Source organism: Opisthocomus hoazin, chromosome Z (genome assembly GCF_030867145.1).
Source record: "Opisthocomus hoazin isolate bOpiHoa1 chromosome Z, bOpiHoa1.hap1, whole genome shotgun sequence".
Lineage (NCBI taxonomy): Eukaryota > Metazoa > Chordata > Aves > Opisthocomiformes > Opisthocomidae > Opisthocomus > Opisthocomus hoazin.
The window spans coordinates 86,843,337-86,866,545 of record NC_134454.1 but is presented as its reverse complement, the minus strand read 5'-3'; the positions used below and the strand labels follow the sequence as shown (position 1 = coordinate 86,866,545).

The following is a 23,209-nucleotide window of genomic DNA, read 5'->3' as shown; positions in this document are numbered from 1 at the left end:
TGATGGAGTAATTAGGTGTAGTGTTCTAAATTAACAATAACCAAACAACTTGATTTTTGCTCAAAAATGATCCAAATTTTGTAATGGACAGGGCCAAAATAAACTTGGATATAGATCAATGTACAGAAGAACCTAAACTTGTTTCTAGAATAATTCTAAGATTTCTAAAGCACTTGAATATGTGAATGCATCGTGGTTTTGACAGACTGCAACTGTTTTTCACTAAGGTATTTAAAGACTACAGGTGTTTTTGACCACCGGTGTTGGTTTCCTCTAGACCTAAATTCTTATGGGTTGTGCAAAGAACATATCTGCTTTTGCAGAGTGATTTTATTCATGGCTGTTATTCTATTTACTGTAATATAAACTTATTTTTAGAAGTCCACTTCATATTCAAGCACAAGTATGTATTTCTAAAGTATTGAAAACCAGCAGTGTTTTCCTGTCAGGAAAAGTGAGAAAATGGGGGTAGTCTGTATTTGCATTTACATAGCATCTTCTTTCAAAGGATAGAGAAGCACTTTGAAAACAGGGAATTGCCCAAGATCCAGGGAATTTTCAGTAAAAGGTTGTGTGATATTTGCAGATCTATCGCCGACTACACTGAATGTGATGAGGGAGATGCAGCCAGGAATCTCTGACCTCCAGGATTTACATGGGAGAGGAAACCTGGGAGAATGGAAAATAATCTGTATCTCATGAAATAGTTCAGCTGTTCATTCTCTGATCCCACCCTAGCCATGATATGCTCTGGATAATACCTGGGGAGCGATGCATGAAGGAAGGGACAACCTTCAGTTGTTGCAAGGTTGCCAGATAGCTTTTAGAGCTCAGGTCTAACTGTCTAGAGCTTTGACAATTGGATCAGTAGAGCTTTGGTACCATAGATAGTGTTGGTAAATTGGTATTTAATTAGAGTAACCCCTTTTTATTGAATTCTGAGAATGTCAGTTTGCTAATTTTGCCTCTAGCTCCTTTTCAGACCAGCTTTTACTTGGATAATATTTTTAAAATCAGGATATGGGAGGCTTATTAGGTCACTGAAAGTGACAGAGTAGTGAGGTAATCAGTAGTTCATCCCTGGGAAAGAGGGTGCCAAAGGAGGTGTTGCAGGTCAGGTGAATTACTTTAATGGGACTCAGAGTCACAGACCAAGAAAATTACTTGTTATTGCATTTGCTCATCATCATCGGTTACAACCCTTCGTGTTCATTTGTTAACCTCCCAATGATTCCCCAAAGAATTAAGATGCATTTGCCTTCCGAAACTCTCAAGAGTGTGATTCTTACTATTTGGATATTAAGATATCAAAAGGACTGTCGTAAAATATTTAAATTTATTGCTTATAACTGTCATTACAGTCTCTGTTAGGAAAATTAGCTTTAAGTAGTACGATAGCTTACAAAAAATGTCACCGGGTCTCTCTGGGTCTTACCAGCGAGGATGTAGACCCACTGAGGAGTTTTGAGTTCTGTTTTTCGAGAAGTACAACCTCTGAAGTGAAATCTCACCCTACTGTGTTTGCCCTTTAGTGCTAAGTCAGAAGAGCGTCCTTCTGCATTTTGAGTTTAAAGAGTGATGGCGTTTCTGCATTCTTTGCTACTTTGTGTACCTCTTGTTGGACCTGTAACACTGGGCAAATCAGCAGTCCCAATTTATGAACTCAATTATATATATATCGCCTGATTCAAGATCTGAGAAGGAAATAGCTGTTGGCCTGTTTTTACTGGCAACATGAGAACTGTGTGCTCAGTTATCAGTTCTGTTTTGCTGCTGCTTCTGTCAATATCCCATAAGTGATTTTATGTGTGAAAATGGTGCGTGATCATCTATGTTGGAGGGACTGTATCTTCTATGTGATCCTGGTGAGCATTCAGTGTAGTTCCTGAACTGTTCTCTCCTCTTCCAAAGCAATTTCTTTTTTTTCAATCCTATTTATTTTACAGTTAATTTTAAAATTTTATTACTTTTAATATTTCAATTCTGATATATTTTTCCATATCCTAGTAAGGCACTGGTATCTAGCAATATTCTTTCCTTGCTTGAGTCATGAGATTTATGACATTTCTAGAGTGCAAAATTCTCATTTGAAAAGAAAAGCAAGTATCATTCAGTTTTAGTAGGTGTCTATGTTTGTACTCATTGAAGTATAGACAACCATATATACACTAAGATACTCCAGTTCAAGGAATATCAGTGTTTTGGAAAGGAGACTGCAACCAATACAATTTTCTTAGCGTGGGCAGCTTCCTAGTCCTGCAGCTGAAATTCATATGCTTTCCAGTTAGCCAGCTAATAATAAAACTATCAGTTTCAAAGAGCAGATTCAAACTATTGTAGAGGTCTATCCCCTTCACACTTAATAGGTCCATTTTGCAAGGAGTATGTATTCTTTATGATGAAATAAAAAAATATTGCTACATTATATGTGGGAGTAATCCACAGCTTTTAGTGTCCTGTGCTCTAGAATTAAAAGTACATGAAAACCAGGAATATTGTTTCTTGCAAGGCACTTTGAGCTCAGCAAAGTTGGCATGGCTTCTACTGCTTTTCATCTAAACTTTTGACATCTCTTAAGGCTTAGGACAGGATGAGAGGTGTTATCAGTTAGGTAAGGGAATCACACCTGCAGTGCTTTTCATTATCTGACCAAAAAAAATGGTTTCACTTAGGGGTGAAACCAAATTGCTTGTGGTCCCACACCTCAAAACTTGTTAGATTTTTCTGGGCCACATAGCAATTTATTTCTTACATGATTTTCTTTTTCACTGTTGATTAATTTTTGACACCACTACATGGGTAGATAGAAAGGAAAGAAAATCTCTCTTGAGACAAATACCAAAGTTTTGTAGAATTTCAAAGCAAAAGTGGACTCCTGGGAGCGTTCATTCAAACATTACAGGAGGCTGCTATGATAGACTGTGGAGTCTCCATCCTTGGAGATACTCAAAACTTCACTGGAGAAGGCCCTGAGCAAACTGTCACAATTTCAGAGCAGGCCTTGCGCTGAGTGGCGGGTTGGACTAGAGGACCTCCAGAAGTTCCTTCCATTGTGAATTAATCTGTGATTGTAAGAGTTTTGGGCACTATGAATGAGAGTTTAAATCCCAGCTTAGCCAAGGAATCTCATAGTTTGAGCTGAGTAGATGTGTCAACCTGATCTTAGTTCCCATTACATACTCAGAGAGTGTTTGGCCAGTATTGATGCTCCCAGTCTGTCCTTCTGTGTTCACCATTCATTCCATAAAGCTTCTCCAACTTGATACGCCTCCTTTCTTTTGGGAGTTTTTAAGAGACGATGAAATTTTAAATGATGACATTTAAAATTAACTGATAACTTTTAGATGAAAGCATCCTGTTTTCTTGGTTTGTTTCCCCACCAATAACAACTAGTATGCTTTTTAAGAGAGGAAACAAATTAAAACAAAGCTATAAGAAGGGAGGAAGGTGGTTTGGATGGGTGACAATGTCATCTGTACTTTGGGTTTAGTCCATATTACGTGTTGTAGTTTTGGCTCTGCCACTTCCACCTTATGGGGTCTTGAGCAAGTCACTCGATATCTAGATCCCTTAACCTGCCCATGGCTTGGGGACGAAGCTTTCAACAGACGAATCTGTGCTGTGGACATCCTGGCACTGGAGTTGCCTTACCAGAGGACTGAGGTCAGCCCAGCCACCAGGCTACAAAGATGGAGGAAGGCTGATGTGAGCCCTGGCATATAGCAATGTAGAAGGCTGCAATGTATTTCCTATGGCCTTATAAAGATATGTGTATATATATATATATATGCTCTTCTGAGTTGTTCTGTAAACTCATGGTGCTTCATTTTGGTATTGAGCAGGAGTCAAGGTTGCTACAGAGGTGTTAAAAACAAATAAACGAGGCCTTATTCACGTCTTCGTAATGGAATGAATCAGAGGTCTAGAATGTTGATAGGCATTTCTTCATCATCTTTGATGAGCTTTGAATCAAGCTGGGATTAATCTCATTCAGTTTTAGTTGTAAAGAAGCTAAATCTCTAGCCTAAGCTAGTAATTTAAGCACTTTCTGTAGTCACTGGGGAGAGAGAAGCAAACCCAAAGGCTGATTTGCCTGGCTGTCTACCTTAAAAAGCAATGATACGTTTCTGGAGACACCTGTTTTCATCTGCCGGCTATAGCAGGCATCTGTTGAACAGCTCTTCTAGAGATCTGTCACTGGGAGAACTAACATTCAGTCAAATGATTTCTGCATTTTACACGCCACACACATGTTGTGAGCAGGCCTGTAGCAAAAGCCAGCACACGTTTCCTCCAGAAGGGAAGGTGGGTTTAATTTTTTTGAAGTTTCAGTTCAGAAAAAGCACAATATATATGCTTAATTAGATGTGTATGTAATTATAGCTATCAAGATTGATCATTAATCAGACTTTTTATTTGTCACTTCTCATATAATATGGGTTTTTGTTTCTCTCTTTGTGTACAATGTGACACCCAAAAATTCAGTTTCTATTATTTGCTTTAAACAGAGCAAAGTCCCACAGGTAAAGCAGTCTAGTGCCTAAACTCTGGAAGTTGGACATGTGAAAAAAGGATATTTGGATCATGAACTTTGGGAGCTGGGTACATGTTTATGCAATTTTTTTGCCAGAAGGAAGTCTGATAATCTGGCATATTATTTACAGCTGAGATATTTGAGTGAATGGACAGTGCATTACTCTTTTGTGTTAAGAATTATCCATGTAAAGAAAAAATAGAGCTTGTAGTTCTCCCTGATCTACGTGTGGGATGTTCGTCGGTTCTTCAGGAAACCGTTAAGGTAGGATTTGATGAGTACAAATGAGAAAATATGACAAAGCAGAGTTGGAGGCAGAATCTCTTCTAAAAGCCTCTGAGAGTGAGTAAACCTAAACATTAACTAGATTTGTAGTGGAGGTTGCCATTAGTGAATGAGGACCTAAGAATTGATCTGAAGAGTATGCAGGGTATTAAATGATACAAAGCAAAGTAATTTTAGAGCTGTGACATGGTGTTTTCTGCCTACATAATACTTTAATCCTCAGACCTACTATTCTAAAACCATCAGCTGTGTTTAATCAGGAATGCTTACAGCGGGGATTGAAATGGCCAGTTCACTCCTTTTTTACAGTCAAATTTCACTCTCAGCTACACTGCTGTCCTATGTTCTCATGGAGGTAGGATTCCGTACATCATTTGGATCTTCTTTTGAATGCAAGGCAAATAAAAAATTGCATTTGGCTGGCTTGCTGTACAAGCTGCTCTGGACAATCACAAGTTTGTTATAAAAAAATCCCAATTTTTAAGTGTTTTAAAATGCATTTTGAAAGTGTTTTTAAGAATCACAGAATGCTAGGGGTTGGAAGGGACCTCTGTGGGTCACCCAGTCCAACCCTGCTGCTGAAGCAGGTTCACCTAGAACAGGCTGCACAGGACCTTGTCCAGGCTAGTCTTGAGTATGTCCAGAGAAGGAGACTCCACAGCCTCCCTGGGCAGCCTGTGCCAGTGCTCCGTAACCCTCAGAGGGAAGAAGTTCTTCCTCATGTTCAGCTGGAACTTCCTCTGCTTCAGTTTGTGCCCGTTGCCCCTTGTCCTGTTGTTGGGCACCACTGAAAAGAGTCTGGCCCCGTCCTCCTGACACCCACCCTTGAGATATTTATAGGCATTTAGAAGGTCCCTTTTCAGCCTTCTCTTCTTCAGGCTGAGAAAGCCCAGCTCCCTCAGCCTTTCCTCGTAGGAGAGATGCTCCAGTCCCCTCATTATATCCATAGCCCTTCGCTGGACTCTCTGTAGTAGCTCCTCACCTTTCTTGAAGTGGGGAGCCCAGCACTGCACGTAGTACTGGAGATGGGGCCTCACCAGGGCAGAGTAGAGTGGGAGGAGAACCTCCCTCCTCCTGCTGACCATACTCCTCTTAATGCACCCCAGGATCCCATTGGCCTTCTTGGCAGCCAGGGCACACTGCTGGCTCGTGGTCAACCTGTCATCCACCAGGACACCCAGGTCCCTCTCCACAGAGCTGTTCTCCAGCAGGTCAGCCCCAGCCTGTACTGGTGCATGGGGTTGTTCCTCCCCAGGTGCAGGACCCTGCCCTTGCCCTTGTTGAACCTCATCAAGTTCCTCTCTGCCCAACTCTCCAGCCTGTCCAGGTCTCACTGAATGGCAGCACAGCCTTCTGGTGTATCCACCACTCCTCCCAGTTTTGTGTTGTCAGCAAAATTGAGCTGAGTCATTGTTCCTAACCTAGTCCTGTATTGGAGCTGTTCTATAGGATGGGGGAGTTTTTTAGTCTGGCTGGTTCATGCCATTTAGCTGGTGCCTCTGACTTCCAGGTCCCCTCCTCGCTTCTTGCGCCTTCTCGCTCAGTGTGTTCCTTATGCAAGGCTAGAGGGATTGTATGGGACTTCTTGCTTAATCCCTCCTGGGGACAAACAGGAAGGCAGGCAGTGGTGCACATGCTGAGTGAGACAATCTCATTATCGCTGTCTTTAGCTACAGGGAAGCTACATCTCTTTGCAAAGTAACCCTGCGGTGGTGCTCAGCATCCATTCTGACTTGGATTAACTCGTTCCTTGAGGTAGTAAAGAGCTGCTGAATTGTCGAGATAGGCAGGCTCCTGCCACTCTTTTCTCCCTCTAGCTTGGCTCTGGTTTTGCTCTTTTTGCACACAATAGCTGACTCTCCTGATGTAGAGAAAGAGCTGTTACCCTCTGACGTTAGGGCAACGCTCGAGCTATAGTTGAGGTCAATGGCTCTGGGTTGCTGTGTGAGGTCTTTCCAGATCAGGTAGTGAATGATGTGTCTTGTTGTCTTTGCTGAGAAGGAATGAATCAAAAGTTGGCCACTGCATAACCACACTGACTAAAGGTCATCTTCCAAAGGCTGGACTGAAACACTTTTAAGCTTGATACCAACTCCTGATATCAAAAGTTTGCCCAGAGAAGTCTGGTCCTCTCTGTGCATGATGTGAAGCACACTGCTGGCTGCCCTTTCTCCTTTGCTGGTACATCCCTCTCTGACCCATATTGAAAACCTCTGCTGCACACTGGCGTGTTGTCAGCTCCCCGATGGATGTTGTGCTCTTCTCCATGTGCAGTGATGCCAGGTGGACACGCAGGAGCTGCAGTGCAGTAGAGCTTTGTAGTGGGTGGGGTTCATAATCAGAGGGTTGTTCCAAAGGTTTTTAGTAATGGAAGTGTCATGGATGAATTTTTCATCCACTCTCACTAGGTGATATTTCATTTATCATCAGAGATCCTTGCTTTTCAAGAGCCTATTCCTTTTCAGTTCATAGCTGGAGACTTAGAAAATAGAATTCGTATCTCATTAGTTTATTGTCATGTTGAGAACTCATTCTCTGAAACACACGGTCATTATTTCACCTGAAACTTACACTGTAAAATATAGAAGAGTTTATGTCCTTCAGAGTGACCTTAAATGGAAGTAGCACAAAGGAAATGATCAAATGCCATTAGCAGCCTTCTGCTGGATTAATGGCCAGCAAAATCTGGTGAAGATGCCTGAAGCTTTCTAGCATCACTGTTGTGATTTTGTACGTAATTGCCCACAGGCAGCCACACAACATCCAGCTCAGCCACAGTGTCTCGCTGTCAGGCCTGTGCACCCACACGTCCCTCCCCACCAGCTTTCCAGCTAAGGCAAATTGAGGCCAAGTGCCCCTCTCAAGGTGAGTGAGGAAGGAGCTCTCCTGCGGCTAAAATCCCCCATCTCTACATGGCTTTTAGGCTTTTTGTCCTGCCCACTTGTGTGACATGTCTTTGTCCTTCTGCCTACTCAAACAGACAGGTTTTGTTGGAATATCAGCCTGTGCTGTGCAAAACCAGAGATGTAATATGATATTGTCCAAAGATTTCAGCAGGGCTTACTTGAAAATTCCACGAGTCACTTATTCAGGCCATCATTTTGCAAGCACTTTCAGCTGACAAAAGCCAGCGCAGCTGCCAGAAGAGTCTGTCCTTCTCACCCCTTCATCTCCAGCTTCTCTGCTCATGCTCATGCTTCCCCTCTCCTGTTATGTGGGAGTGTTTTATGTGCTTGTGCAGTGAATCTGTACTGGGAAGCTGATCCACGTGAAAGCTAACCTTTTAAATTATTTTTCTGCTGAGTTTATTCTAAACTGGATTACCTTGCTGATAGTCACGACACATCCTAATGCTATGCAAGAGAAGGAGCAGTGCAATAGCAAAGACAGGTAGCTGAGAACAGGACTGGTTTGCTTTTTCCGTGGGTAATACCAGCTTAGGCTAGGCTGTTAGTACTTGTAATTGTAGAAGCACAGAATGGTTTGGAGTGGAAGGGACCTTATAAATCATCCACTTCCAACCCCCCTGCCATGGGCAGGGACACCTTCCACCAGATCAGGGTGCTCAAAGCCCTGTCCAACCCGGCCTTGAACACTGCCAGAGAGAGGGCAGCCACAGCTTCTCTGGGCAACATCTGCCAGGGCCTCACCACCCTCACAGTAAAGGATTTCTTCCTTAAATCCAATCTAAATGTCCTGTCTTTCAGTTTAAAGCATTTATCCCTTGTCCTGTCTCTCCATGCCCTTGTCAAAAGTCCCTCTCCAGCTGTCTTGCAGCCCCTTCAGGTACTGGAAGGCTGCTGTTAGGTCTCCCTGAAGCCTTCTCCAGGCTGAACATCCGCAGTTCTCCCAGCCTTTCTTCCCAGCAGAGGGGTTCCAGTCCTCATGTAAGTGCTGGGGTCTCCTCTGGCCCCGCTCCACCAGCTCCAGGTCTGTCCTGTGCTCAGGGCTCCAGAGCTGGGTGCAGGACTGCTGGGGGGGTCTCACCAGAGCAGAGCAGAGAGTAATACTACATCTTCATGTTGTCTTGTTATCTTCAGCCATTAAAAAACCATTCTGTCCTGGCACACCATGAACAGTTCCATCAAATAATTTAATCTGGAACAGCTAGTTGGAAATGTTTGAGAAACTGAGGTGGGGTTTTTTGGTTTTTTTTTTTTTAGTTAGTATCTGGTTAGACCAGTGGCTGCACTCTCATTAAGTAGCTGTGCAGTTGTAGGAGAGTCAACGAAAAACCTTTCTGTACCCAAAATGGTATAATTTAGTCTCTTCCAGACTCAGAAGATGCCGTGTTGCCCCGGGGTAGCATGCGAGTGGTAACACAGTGCACAGACTAGGCTGTGGACGCAGAAAATGTGAGCGGAGGAGAAAAGGCCTTTTATAGCCTCCCCAGGCTGGGAGGCAGAGGTCAGAGAGGGGAAGGGAGCTGTTGTACTTTGGATGTTCGACTTGTCAGAATTTATTTAGTGAAAAAACAGAAATGTTTCCCAAAGCTCCTTCTCTGGGCTTTGAGCACATCTGTTATATGTTCAGAAAAGGAGCTGAAATAACACAGAGGCAAAAAAGTTAACTCCCTGACATCAGACATGGAGAAGGAGTGATATACACTCCTGGCTATCAAATTCTAACTGTGAGGGGGGGAAACTTCACCCTCTAGCCCACCCCGAAATTGTTGGGCACAAAGAGGTTCCCAGCAGCGTCTTCAGGAGTTTGTTATCACAGATGCTCTGGAGAACAGGGTCTGGCCAGCTCCTGGGACTGCCTTATATCCAGCTCAGTGCCCGTTATACCGATGTAGCTCATTTTTAACATAAGCAGGATTTGCAGGGGGAAGTGCAGATTTTCAGCAGCAATAGCCTGGTTGGGACCAATGAAGATCCCAATCATGTTCCTGCTTACTTGTCAGCAAGCACCTGTGAAAGAGTGGAGCCCAGGCAAAATGAGTGAGGACGTGGGGTTTGAGGTACCGACAGAGCCTTTGACAAGGTCTGAAACAGGGATGGGAGTAGGGAAAACATGACAATGTCTCTTTTAACCAAGCAAAAATTCATCTGCACTGAAAAACATCTCCTAAAGAACACAATCTCTCTTCTGTGTTTGCTGCCAGTTGTACTTGATTAATCAGTTTTCTGTGGGGGTGTTTTCCTTCATTCCTCACAGCACATTTTTCGTGAAGTGGTCTTAATTTTCTTGCAGATAATTTGTCACCTGCAAGACCACGACTGCTCCAAAAAGTTGCAATATTTTGCCTTCAGAAACTAGTAGCATTCTTGTTGGAAAGCCATAAATATCATCTCAAGACATCAGCCCCACAAAGGTATTTGTTCTTTTAAAAGTAATGACTGTGTGTTTTCCTCCCCACAAAAAAGGGGTTGGGAGTTTGTCTGGTTTTGATCCTGTGGAGTTGATGGAAGTTTTCCTGCTGGAGTCTATTAGATAGTTCCAATTCAGGGAGCATTTGTGTGCAATACACCTGTTTCCAATAGCTCCCCCCCCTCCAAAAGACAGCTGCAGCAGATAGTCCTATTCACTCTGGGGAAAACACATTTTATAATAGTTTCCCATCCCCCAGCCAGACAGGATCAAGCTGAGGCAGCTGCAGTCCAGGTCCCATGAGAAAAACTGCAAAAAGTGCTATTAAAATAATTAGTTAATGCCTTTTTTATCTGGCATAGTAACAAATAGGGAAAAAAGCTTGAAACAGCTATTCTGTATATCAGTCCAACATGATATTGGATGCTTCTCAGGATTGCTCTAAGCTTTCCCTAGGGCTTTAGAAGAGCTTGAGGGTGCTCGGCCAGTTGCTGGGTTAAGGATCTCTATTACCAGTGGTAATGGGGGTAGGTTAAAGTCACTTGCACAGTGGATTTTGCTGTGAAAACAACAACAAAAAAAGTCAGTCTGAATTGATAATAAACTCATTTAGATTCTGCTTCCTCCCTTGGAAATCAAGATTGCCTTCGATTGATTTAAGCATGTACTGGCTCAGGTTCTGATTAAGCAGAATTTGCCTGATGATTCAACTTTATGGGGGATGTACAAATGAAAAATACATGGCCAAATACATCCCTGGCACAACTCAGTGAAATCTGGCATTTACCCAGTCGTTAGCTGCTTGTTGTTTGAGGGTTTCTCTGCTAACCTTCAAATGGTGCAGCAAATGAAGATGTATTTTGTAGGCATTTTAATGCCTTTTCCTGACTTGTTCATAGCAAACAAAGCAGCATACCGGGAACTGCAGCCCCAGTGAGTGGTATTTGTTATTGCCATAGCAGGTGGTATTTAGTCTGTAGCCAAGTGAGATGACCAAGGGTGAAATATAACCTAAAACCAGGGCAGATTCTCTTAACAATCTTTAGCTTCCCTGATTTCACTCTCAGATTTCATCCAGGGCCCAAATTATGCAAACATGAGTATGTTTTTCACTTTACATTCCTGTCGCCGTTCCCTGCCATCATTGTGGGGGAACCTAGAGGTCAGGCATCTTAGTGAAGTGCATGAAAATAAGGCAATGTTGAATAATAAATGCTTCAGGTCATGCAAGCTGTTCCTATCCCCCACCTTCCTGACAGATGATTACAGAATAGCCTAGCTGAGGAAGTTCTCAGTGGCTCGCACAGTGATTCTGGGGTGTTAGTATGCGATCTGTGAAGCTGTCAATACTCTTAGCCTTTACATGGGTTGTCAAAGGAGTTTTTGAATCTCAGTAAGCACTTTGCTATGTGGCAGGGAGTTTCAAAAGCTATGTGCTATATAACTGGACATTTCCTTTTAATAGTTGCAAATTATCTATTTTTTGTTACTTTTAAAATCCTTTCAGTTCTAGAACAAATGCTATTTTAAACTATCTGATTTTCTTATATTGTGGAAATGTAACTCCCCCCCTCTCCTTCACCCCACACCATTTTTGAATGTTACTGGGGGGGGGAAGAAATATCACGACTCCCAGGTTTGCTTTGTCTTCCTTTTCACTGTGAGAAGAGGGTTAACGGTGGAATTGGGAAGAAGGGTTAGGGAAGGGGAGCGCCAGTCATGTGGACAGAATGCCAGCAGCAAAGCTGGCACATGTTGTTTCATTCGCATGAAAGTATGTTTTATTCATTTGCTGAAGATCATCTACAGTAGCTATGAGAGAGAAAAAAGAGGACCAGAATATTACTGGAAATCAAGGTGAAATTCTGTAGCTTTGGCCCGCTTCAGTGGCAGGAGACTGGAGGAAATGCCAGTTTCTGTGACACTTTCATTGGGATTATTATAGGCATTTTCAGTGGATTAAATTTTATGGGGGAAACATTCATAGCTCACTTCCTTATGTTATTTACTTGCCATTAACTTCAACTTGTTTTGATACTGTTTTCACACTTGGCCCTCTCGCCAGTGTTTAGGCATCCACCATGCAGACACCTGCAACAAAACTGGGCATCCCAAGCTCCCCTTACAGTCAGGAAAGACAATGGCATTTTTAACATGTAATTCATTTGACATATAGCTTAGAAATTGACTTTAGGATGAAAAGAACTGCTAGACTCCGTGGAGTGTATTGGCTAAATCTCAGCTAACTGGATGGAGGGTTTTGGTAGGCTGTAGGCACATACATTTATGATGGTAGTCAGGTACATCTATGTTTAACGCTAGTGATACCCAGATTTCCTGGTTCTTATGAGCTGTCTATGATACTTGTCTGTCTTAACCAGATGATCCTGGGGCACTTTGAGCAGTTCAGGATGGCAGCGCTTAGGGAACTGAATCCTGTGCCCAGCCAGGTGGATCCTGCTTTTGCAGTCCTCAGACTGACAAACTCATATGTTAAAAGGCAGAAGAGGTTTTTTTGCCTTACGTGGTAAGAGGAAAGCTTCGTACAGTTGTCCTTGTTACTCCTGCAATACACCTGCAAAGCCAAGAAATGCTGTGATTGCTAGTTCAGGAACAAGGGAAGAGATGCTGAGGAGGGTAAAGATACTCATCTGCACGGCATATGGAGTGTAAGGTGAGGTGACTAAGCGGCAGATGACTCCACCGCACTGTGCAGAAATCACAGTTCAAGTGCTGGAAGGAGCCATGCTTTTGCAGAAGTAACTTTTTGCTTTCCCAAGCCAGCTTGGAGGTCGCAGCACTGCAGTGTAGCTCTGCCTGAAGTCACGAGGGAAGCCTGGTGACATGTGGAGCTGAGCCCAGACCTCCTCCTAATCAGCAAATCATCGATTAGGGCTGTTGTCCTCCCTGGGATGAGGATAAGGATGAACTTACCTTTTGGCCTGCTGTTAGGAAGTTTAGGGTTTTATGCTAAAAGAGGACTAGATAGTTCTGCAAAAAAGGCAAACTAGGGAACAGTTAATGATTTTTTAATTGAATCTCTTACTTTTACTATTAATAACCTATTAAAACCAATGGGATATGAACACTTGGGGCTGATGTTTGAAGTTATCTTGAGTGGGTGTTGTTGAACTGGAACTTCTTTGTAGCTCTGTAACTTTTCACTAGGTGCTGGGAAGATAATACTTCTAACAGGAACATGTAAGTTCTGGAGCATAGATGTGCCGTGATGGGAGAGCGGGGATAGCAAGGAAGGGCAACAGACATGAAATGCAGAGTTAATGACTTTCCTGAGTATTTTAGGGAGGGGTGATGTGCTGGTTCCAGGCGGCAGCTGGTGAATTCAAGTACGTATTTAACATTCAGTGCCAAGCCCTGCTCTATGTAGGGCAGGTCAGAGCTTGCGTGGATTTACCAGGTGTGTGACCCAGAGCAAGAGATACATTCCTGTGAAGCTGGTGACCATCACGTGCCACAACACAACGTTTATCGTGAAAGCACTGTTTTTTGCAGTGCCAGCCGATTCCCCTGCTTCATTAACTGGAAGGAGCAATGCTGAGGAAAATCGCCTGCCCTTCTTTTGCTCAAAGCAGGTGGGTGCTATATGTATAAATCTGACCTACAATCTCCAAGCCAAACCTGTAGTGGCAGCCAAGGTGAGGGGACAGGACACAAATATCAGCTGTCAGAGGGAAATTGATGACCATGCCATAGCTCTGTGCTGTGCTGAAAGGCCTAAAGTTTCCTGTTGCTTTGTATTTGGTATGGTGCATTTTTCCAGTTGGCAAAAATGAATGGAAAAACGTTACCCAGTGCGGTGTGTGTGAGGGATGGCTCCAGGCCTGAAGAATGAAAAGCAAGAGAAAGCGGAATCTCACAGGCAGTGAGACACTAGAAAGTTGTGAATTAAAAATGGGCAACAGGCTGTCTTCATAGACCCTTTCAACCTTTCTTTTAATTTTCTTGTCTGTTAAACCTTAGAGCAACAGTTTAATCAGATTCTTATGACACTGTGCAACAGTATAGCATATATCCTCCGTAATCTCTCTTTGTCACAGTAAAAATAATGGAGAATTTAGTGTGATTATTGCCCTTTTTATTAAGCAAATATTTCGTCTGTGATTCCAACTGAGGTAAACTCGCAGCATTGTTCTTGTTTGCCAGCTGCTCTCACAGACTGCAAGAACCCACAAACAGTACTAGTTATGATTTTTATTATCACATGGCGAAGAGCTTTCCTCATCAGTTCGCCAACTTTTGGGACTGTGAAACTTCCAGTGTGAATCTGGCACCATGGTTCATTTTCTGAAATGCTGCATGGATTGCAAAAGAGGAATGCTGATTTGGCTGTTCTGTGTCATCCACATCTGTGAAATGGGAACAAAATTAATGTCACAAAATGAAGATCCAAAATGCAAATACAATATTTTGGTTTTAAATGGATTGTGTTAAAGGCAACTATCTGATGTAGGATATCTTCATTGGTGACTTTTCGCTGTTCAACGTCCCAACATACTGAATCACAATTGAAGGTCAGATGCATTGAAGAATGCATTTGTAGACTCTGAGCCCTAACAACTGCGTTTTTACTGTGCTGGAGCCCCAGATTTATCTTCCTCCCTTACCCAGGTCCAGAGCCTTACTCTCTCACTGCTGCTAGCTATTTTGTTGCTGCCGTTCGCTCATGTGGATCTTATTTATTGTCATTTGACAGAAAATGCATTTCAGAAAATGCTTTACCAGGAGTAATTTGTTCCCAGCAAGACCTTTCTAGCTACACAGTAACATGAAAGCATCAAAGTGCCAGGAGAACTTTTTAAAAATAAACTGCCCTGATGCTAAAATAAGCTTTAATTGATTGAGAATTGCACTGAGCCTGACAATCTGAACAATTTATTATTATTTTTCCTTTCAAGCTTCAGCTTCATGTGATTTAAAGTGACTGAATTACAGTTCCCACATACCTTCCTACCCACACTGCAAGAAAAAAAACCCACGCACAAACTTCTTAGCTCCAGAGGAACTGCTGGATACATCTGGAAGAAAATAAAAAAGCTGATCAAAAGTGAAGTTTAGATAAAGGTGATGATGATGGGAATATTCTGAAAAAAAACCTTGTTCTCGCTAAATGCCATACTGTACTTCCCTCTCCTTGGAGAAGAGCTCTTCTGGGGATGTCTCTCTCTGTCAAAGGCATTTCTTTAATGCCTGCTTGTAGAGCACTGGATCCCATAGGCCAGATGCTGTTGCAGCTCCCTGAGTTGGAGATTAATAATGGACTGTGGATAAACTACCACTCTGTCTTCCCCATTTTAGGGTTTTAAAGAAAAAGCACACCCCAGTGTCTCTACTCGTCAATTTAACTAAATAACCTCTTGCAGGCTTTCTTGCAAAACGTCAACACCACCACAAAAGTCTGCAGATAAATGTGCAAAACTTTCTAGCTGATGGAAAGAAGCTGGGCTGGTGGTCCTGCACTAGAGAGAAGTAAGTGCTGGAAGTAGGTGGAATACTTATGGGATTTCTTTGTGGCAATGTTTCGTGGAGGATGGAAGTCTGGTCAGACGTTCATTAGTGATAACTAGCGATGCTTTTAGAAGTGTGTCAGCCCTGCTCACTGCATGTTTTGGTGTGCAAGCAGGGAAAGCATGGGTCACTACCTTCAGCCTGGGGAGTGTTTTTAGACTCCTGCCAGTATAATGGGGCTCATGGGTCATGGGTAACTGCAGTGTACCTGAGGGCTATGCTGTGTTCAGATCAGAACAACTCCCAAGCTAGCCACAAACTTCAGCTGAGTTGAAGATCTCACTGAATCTGAGTCATAGCCCTGGACAATTCACTGTAGCCAAGAGCCGAACAAACATTTTCATTTAACTCCCAAAATTTCAAGAGGAGGAAGATGCTTAAATATGTTTTGGAGGCGTCCCTCAATCTCCGTGCCCATGTCAGCACTGCCTAAGGCAGTGCAGTGGCGCTTATGTTCACAGAGCTGGCAAAGCTCAGACTGCTGGTAGAGGTTAGGGGTGATGCAGGCCCTGTCTACGAATGAGTTTCTTCGTCTGGGTGGCCAGCTCTCCCCTCGGGGCTCCCAGACTTGTTTGTCAGCAAAGTGGACCATCGTCGCCTTGGGTTTGCATCCTAGTGGATATTTCCAAGCTGAGCAAGTTGTGTGCTGTGAAACATCACACCTAAATCGCAATTCCCACTCTCTGTCAAAGGGGCTAATAAATCCCTCTCTCACCTTTCCTTCTTGCCTGCTGAAATTATAAATTGTCGTGGCAAGAACTGGCTCTGCTAATACCCAGCCGCAGCACCTAACACAGTCCTGCTCCAGGAATGGTCTCTGTTTTCTACCCTAATACAGATAAGCATGACCCAGCAATTTGTGGCAGATCGCAGATCCAAAAGAAGGAATTTGAAAGGGTCACCAGTTTTATTAATAACCATCCCTGTAACCCCATGCAGGTCAGACCGGACGCCGTGCAGAGCTTAAAACCTGAATCCACACTCGTAGAAGGGACAGAAAGATAAGCCTCATCACAGTGCTGTAGGATTAGACATTTCTTTATTTAGGTTTGGTTGTCCAGATTTCCAGTGAGCGCTTCCAAGGTGCCAGAAGAGCGAAATAAAATATTTTTCAGGAAGAGCTGGGGATTTTTTTTTTCTTATTTTAATTTTTGTCATGGACTGAACTGAGTGTGAACTAACACAGGCCAACTTTATATGCCATTATACAGGCTTTATTTAATACCTCAGATCAACATTTTTATTTTTGCTGTAAAACAGTGTTGTTAAAATAGTGAAATATTTATTAATTGAGTTTTTCAGCATTAGATAATGTGTGATCCTTATTTTGACCATGGGATATATTTGTTCATTGTAGTATTAATGCTAGAATATTTTCAGGGAAAAGAAGTGTCAAAACTTTCAAGCGCAACTAAACTTGAAAAGTGAGTGCTGCTGACTCCAGCACGGTCCAGGCTTTCACTGGAACATTTTAAGTTTGATTTTGATGAACTAGAAGGGAGTTATGACTTGCCTGGGATGAAGGTAGGATCCTGTTCCTATTCTGAGAGCAAATGTCAGCCATGGAAACCCTTTGACCCCTCCATGGTTCTGCCAACATCTGAGTCCTGTTGATTTGGTGCTAAATCCAGGGCTCCCATGCACTGCTCCGAAATCAAACCGATCCTTTTAACAGGTGATTCCTGTAAAAGCAATTTGGTCCTGTTCCTTTTTCCCCGTTGAGAAACTGAGCTTCCATCGTTCTCAATTATTTGCGGAGTTGTTGTGAGCCTGTACAGGATCATAACAATCACACTAAGATTCCTGTGTTTCCTAGGAATCTGGAAACACCACTGGGAAAGCAAGGCTGCCCCTAGCATCAAGCCCAGCTTAGTTTTGCACTTTGCTATATGTTTTAGCAAGCCCTGCTATAAAGAACTGTTAATAGTAAATGTGCAGCACTATAGCCACGGCAGCTTCTGCATTAGATCTTCCTACCAGCGAGAGGAAGACCTTTACCAACAGAAGTGGTGTCAGCAGTGTAAAAAATGGATTTTGTATGCACTGATGTAATTTCTTCTCCAGTGCCTATGTGATCCGTAAGTGGAAGCAAACTGGTCATGATTCAATAGATAATGTAATGCATATCCAGTACAGACCATATGTTATCTTTGGGACACTTCCTCCAATCCAGGCAGCTCCACAGGTAGGAGTCCTGGTGCCAAAGTAGATGTTGTCATCTGCTTGTGGCTTAGCCCAGCTCAGGAGGAAATAATGTTTACATCTTAGCTGAACCCTTTCAGCTGCCTTTAATATCGCAGTTTAAGACATATGGATTTGTGGCAGGGATGGAGGACTAGACACTGTGTTAACCACTAGATTATGCTGATAAATTCATGTTTTATGTCTGCAGAAGAATTAATATTGATAAGCATATGTTTATGAGTTTCATATTCAGCAGAACCTTCCAGGCATGTATCTAATGTGCCAGTGCTTTGCAAAATCAGGGATCTAGCAGCTGACACAGGCATCATAGAAACTGTAAACAGGCTTGTTTCAATTTTAATTTAGGAAAAAAAAAAGAGATTAGAATGAGATATAAAAAGTGTTCTACTAAAACCTTTTACAGCTCGTAGTATTTTGCTCTGCTGTGTGTGAAGCTCTTTAATCTGTGTGACAGTCATGAAGAGGAGTAGAGAGTGGCTGAGCAGACACAGAGAGAAAAAGTCCTGCAGGTGAGCGTGAAGCATGTTTTGCTTTACCCTGAACCTGTACAATACCGTGAATTTAATATGTTTGGTTATGTATACTGTGATTTAAACAACTAAAAGACAGATCCTGCTATCCAAGACACTAAATGCCCTTGCTTTCAGCTGAAATTAGAATGCATGATCAGTCTAACACTGATTCAAATGACAGGTTCAGTGAAAGGTACTTACGGAAATTCCCAGTTTGATCTGCCCATCAGAAATTAATTTCTCTGCTTCATTTGCTTTAAAAAATAAGCTGCACCTTAGAAATAGGGGCCAAGTGTTGTCCTTTGAGATCTGCTTGTTCCCTGCACAAGAGAAGTAGAGTCTGACTCCTACCAGGTTTTGTCCTTTTGCTAATTCAGCTTTCATTCTGTGGAGCTTCAGAAACATGGTCTTGGTGGTTAGCCAAAATTTGGTTTTGACATTCAATGTTAACTTTTTTTTTTTTTAGATTCAGGTCTGCTGCATTTGGACTTCTGAGCAAATGATGAGCTCCCGTGGGAGGGTATCACTGTCTGGAGCATGTTCATGTCTGTGTTAGAGGGCTCAGAATCTCACTGCTGAGGCTGGTGGAGTTTCTTATGAAAGATCCTCTCTGATGATATTTAGCAAGCAGCTCACATATGACAAATAAAGGGCAGCAACGTGTAAGACAGACTGCTTCTGGCAGCTTCATGTTATGATAGGTTATGAGCAGTTCCATTTTGCCACTTTTTTCTTTAGCTTCTGAAGTCTGTGCTCCAAGATGCAATACAGGAATACCCTTTCTGAGCTTGTGTGTATCATGCAGCTTATCCATCTCTCTCTCACCATCTCATAAGAGGTATTTTGAGTAGCTGGTATTAGTTAAGTGATACATGATCCTCTAGTGATGGAAAAGATCTTATTTACCAGGTTCCTGTGCTCTGGCATGATGCTGCTGGAGTACAGTGTGATGTGGCCTGCGTGTTACGTGCGATATTGTAGCTGTGTTGCCCGTTGCAGGGTCAATGCCTACAGGACTGGCAGTCAGTGCTGTACACAGCACCTGAGGCCCGGTCATGCCCAGCAAATCTGTGTTTGCAACACAACTTGATGTAGTGTCCTTTTCCCCAAGCCCTTCTCAAACTCTGGAGGGGGTCTTTTGTTGCCCATTGCTTGCTTACGTACAGGGTGTAAAATCATTAAAAATCAATTAAATTGTCCTCTGCAGAGGCCTGATGCTTTCAAGGAGGTAGTGGCAAGTTAAACTCTGAAAAGGTCCCTGGGAATGAGTACTGGCATTGCTCCTTCAGCTCTTCTGCATGCACTATGTGACAGTTTTCACTCACAACAAATATTGCAGGCAACCTTGAGCATCCTTTAAAAATTTGTCGATAGACATCCTGTTTCTTTGTGCTTGCACAGAGCTGCTCTGCTTCCAGTTCTGCAGTGTTATTGTAATACTGGGCTGAAGGCAGCAAACAGATTTCTTTTACATGTGACGTCAGGAACGGGGTATGTGCAAGATCTGGCACAGAAAACCCTCTCCGCTTAGAATATGTATTGCCGAGTTTCAGCATCCATGCAGGGACAGGAATGACTCTCACACATTGATACAATGCACAGCTGATTCCCCTTTATTGGTCTGCTTGCGTGGTTATATACATTTTTCGTATCTGCACACGCGATCACGCTTATTCGGATAGGCTACAGACATAAATCACGCTCTGTTCACGCACCCCATATTCCCTTATGATTGGTAACTATGCACTAACGCCAATAGCAACAGACTGCCTCCATGTCCTTGAACACATCTTGTTTTTGCTAACCCACATCATGTTTATTCTTAGCTGTCCTTTCCAGCGGCCTGTCCAGCTATGCTAACTGTTTTGCTTAAGCGGCCTAGTCATGCTAACTCTCAAACTACATCGACCCCAACAATGTATCTTTGTACTTTGCTTTTTGCTTCAGGCATGCAACTCTCCTCTCTCAGGTGCTGTATCTTCTGGCCGGCTCTGAGATAGCAGAGAAGGATGAGAGGACCCAGAAAATCAAAGACTGACTTAGAGTACATGGCGCTTCCGGTCTGTTTACTGCAGCTCCGGCTGACCATCAGCCCAGGAGAAAGAATAGCTGCTAGGCTTGTGAGTTTGGTGCACTACAACACTGATATCTCGAGAAAAAAATCACTTTGGAGGAGGATAGAGGAAGAAAGGCTGGATGTGTTTTCACCAGAACCTAGGTGATATTAAAATTTGCAAAACTGGCATCACACCTGTAAAAGGTCGTAAGAAGCCAAATTCTACTCTCTGAGACTTTGCTGTTATTGTAAAATAACTCCTGGAGCAACTGAGAAATTTCTTTCAAAGCTATCTGTAAAAATTCAACAAATTTAAGTATTAAGTACCTTTTCCTTCACATCTGCGCTTACTGGCCTTACCTCTCAGCTTCTCCATACAAATCTGCCTGTGTAGTATCTTGTGGGGACCCAGCCTGGGATTTCTGATAGCCATACTGCTTTTCCTGTTACTGAGAAAGATGTGTGGTTAGATCCACCTAAATGGTACGGTTCCTATGTGGAAAGATTCTCATATTATATGGGCTTGAATGAACCTATCCTTAAAAGAAACATATTTGGCCCTAGAGATGATGAGTTGGGCAAGAGGGAATCAAACTGTTTTTGCTGTTTAATTTGCTGTCCCATGGTATGTGTATTATTCCCACTACAGTACAAATGAGTGCATCCAACTCAGTTGTTTTTATAACAAAAATATTGTTTTTCTACCCTGGATCAGGAAGACCCTGAACCACAAAAGGATAGGAAAGTGTTTCCAAGGAAATATCAGTATGTCCGTGCCCTTTTCATCTGCTTTTCCCTGTGTATCCATCACTGTCAGGGACAAGGTCCTGGGCTGGATCATCTTTGATCTGATCTGGAATCACAGCTCTTTTTATACGCACAGATGATAACCGAAGCCTTTAGCAGGGTTTGTAAGTGCACGCGTGGGAGCTTTGAAAGGGGCTGAAGAAGGACGTCTTGGAGGCTAGATCCCCACACCTCTGCAAAGTCAAGGGGGTCGAAAGGACTGGTCTCCCCTGGGGATTCCTGCCTGCAGGAGCTCAGGGTGACCAGGTTCCTACCTTAAACACTTTTGATACTTTTGTCGCTTAAAATTAGATAAGGCAAAGCCTGCTTTAGCCCTTGACTGTCTTTCCTGAATTGCTGTGGGTCATGCTGAGGACTAGCCCTGGCTACAGGAACTGGATTGAAAGGGTTGCACAAAGTTACCTTTGGTCCTTCTTCCCATGCAGCACCGATTACGGCTGAGACAAAGTCCAAAAACAGTCCCTGCTTGCTGCTTTGCACAGCTGGGCTGCTGGCACGCTAGAACGTTTTGCGTACACTGATATAACTGTTGGAAAATTTATTCACACAAAAATCTTCCCATTCTCTTAGACAAAGGATTTTTTCCCCACATTTTGTTGTCAAAATGATTTTCCCGTCTGTTATTGGGGCAAAACCACCTCCTAGGCAGGGTGTTTCATTAATGGAAAAAGCTTTCGCTGGAACTTGTTTTAAGAAGCTAAGGGTTGGAAGCAGATTTTGCTCCCAGTGAAATCAGCAACAAAATTCCCATTGATTTCCCTGTAAGCTGAATGGAGCCTCTCCTGACAATGGGGAGATTTTTAGAGGAGTTGTGATGGCCGTGGACAAGGTCTTGTTGCTTTGCCCTTTCAAAAAAGAACTGTTTCTGGTGGAGGAACAATCAGAATATTTGTCTCTTTAAATGAATGGTTCTTAGAGCCTGCACTGAGGGGCAGACTCCCTCTCTGCGGCTGTGAGGCTACTCAGAGCCTCCAGTAAATCAGCATGCAGGAACTGAGAGCTCTGTCCTTGAAGAGATGCACAGTGACCTTGCTTGTGCTTTCTCTGGAGGAATAACCAGGGGAAATACAGGAGCCCAAACAGTGAGTGGTGAGTGAGTAAAGGCACTGCATTCTGCCTGCAAATGCTACAGTACTGAAGGCACGGTACGGACGGCACGCTGCTACACAAAATGCAGCTTTCCTGCTAGCCTGACCAGATTGCTGTTGTTTTTTTTTTTTTTTGCAGGGGACTGAATGAAATCCTCATGATCGTTACACGCTTGTTCAATAATAGCACACCCCAGTCACGTCTCCTTGCAAGCACATTTCGTTGGAATCACTGAGCAGAAGCAGAGAAGAGCTGACGACTATGTGTTTCCAACGCAGGTTGCCGGAGCCCTGTGTTTGCCATTGGCTGCAGTTTTCTGGTTTATTTGCAGCTTCCCCCATCTGGAATATGAAAATGGGATTGAAGTAGATAATTGCTAGCAGCGGGTTTTCAAGAGAGGCTTAGAGGGAGCAGAATGCCTCTTGCACAGCACAGGCTGCCTGTGCTGAAAGAGCTCCGAGAGATGATTTTAGATGTTACCCACGTCTGAATCTCCTGGAAAGTTTACCGCGGAAGCAAGCCATTGTGCACAATACTGGAGATAACATCCAAAAGGGGCAAGGAAGGTGTAGCAGGGCTGAACAATGGGATACCTTGTCCTTGGATTGCTCAGAGAAAAGCCAGCAAGCATTCCCTTCCGCTTCCCAGCAAAAAGGGCATGAAAGTGACAATGAACTGAATTCTACCCGGCGGACCTTCAGTGGCTTTGAAGAAGGATGGGATACACTGACCCTTCATCAAGCAGGGATTTGCTGGGAAACCGAACTTTGTTCTTCATATTCATCTGCGCCTTTGCCGTGGTCACCTTGCTGCAGCAGATCCTCTATGGGAGAAACTATCTCAAAAGGTAAAGGGGGGTTTGAGGGAATAGGAAAAGTTGTC

The 23,209-nt window shown here is 43.2% G+C and overlaps 1 protein-coding gene across 4 annotated transcripts in view; it reads left to right on the top strand.

Annotated features, from left to right (window-relative positions):
* ST8SIA5 (ST8 alpha-N-acetyl-neuraminide alpha-2,8-sialyltransferase 5) overlaps positions 1-23,209 on the top strand; it is a 73,332-nt gene that overhangs the window by 1,612 nt on the left and 48,511 nt on the right. For 2 of the 4 annotated variants that reach the window (XM_075411377.1, XM_075411374.1), the window contains exon 2: positions 22,466-23,174. In XM_075411377.1, coding sequence (XP_075267492.1) covers positions 23,044-23,174 — 131 coding nt within the window. In that variant the 5' untranslated portion in view covers positions 22,466-23,043. Of the gene's footprint in view, positions 1-10,087; positions 10,137-22,262; positions 22,328-22,465; positions 23,175-23,209 lie in introns of those variants that run through there. The other 2 variants (XM_075411376.1, XM_075411375.1) reach the window with 2 other exon arrangements.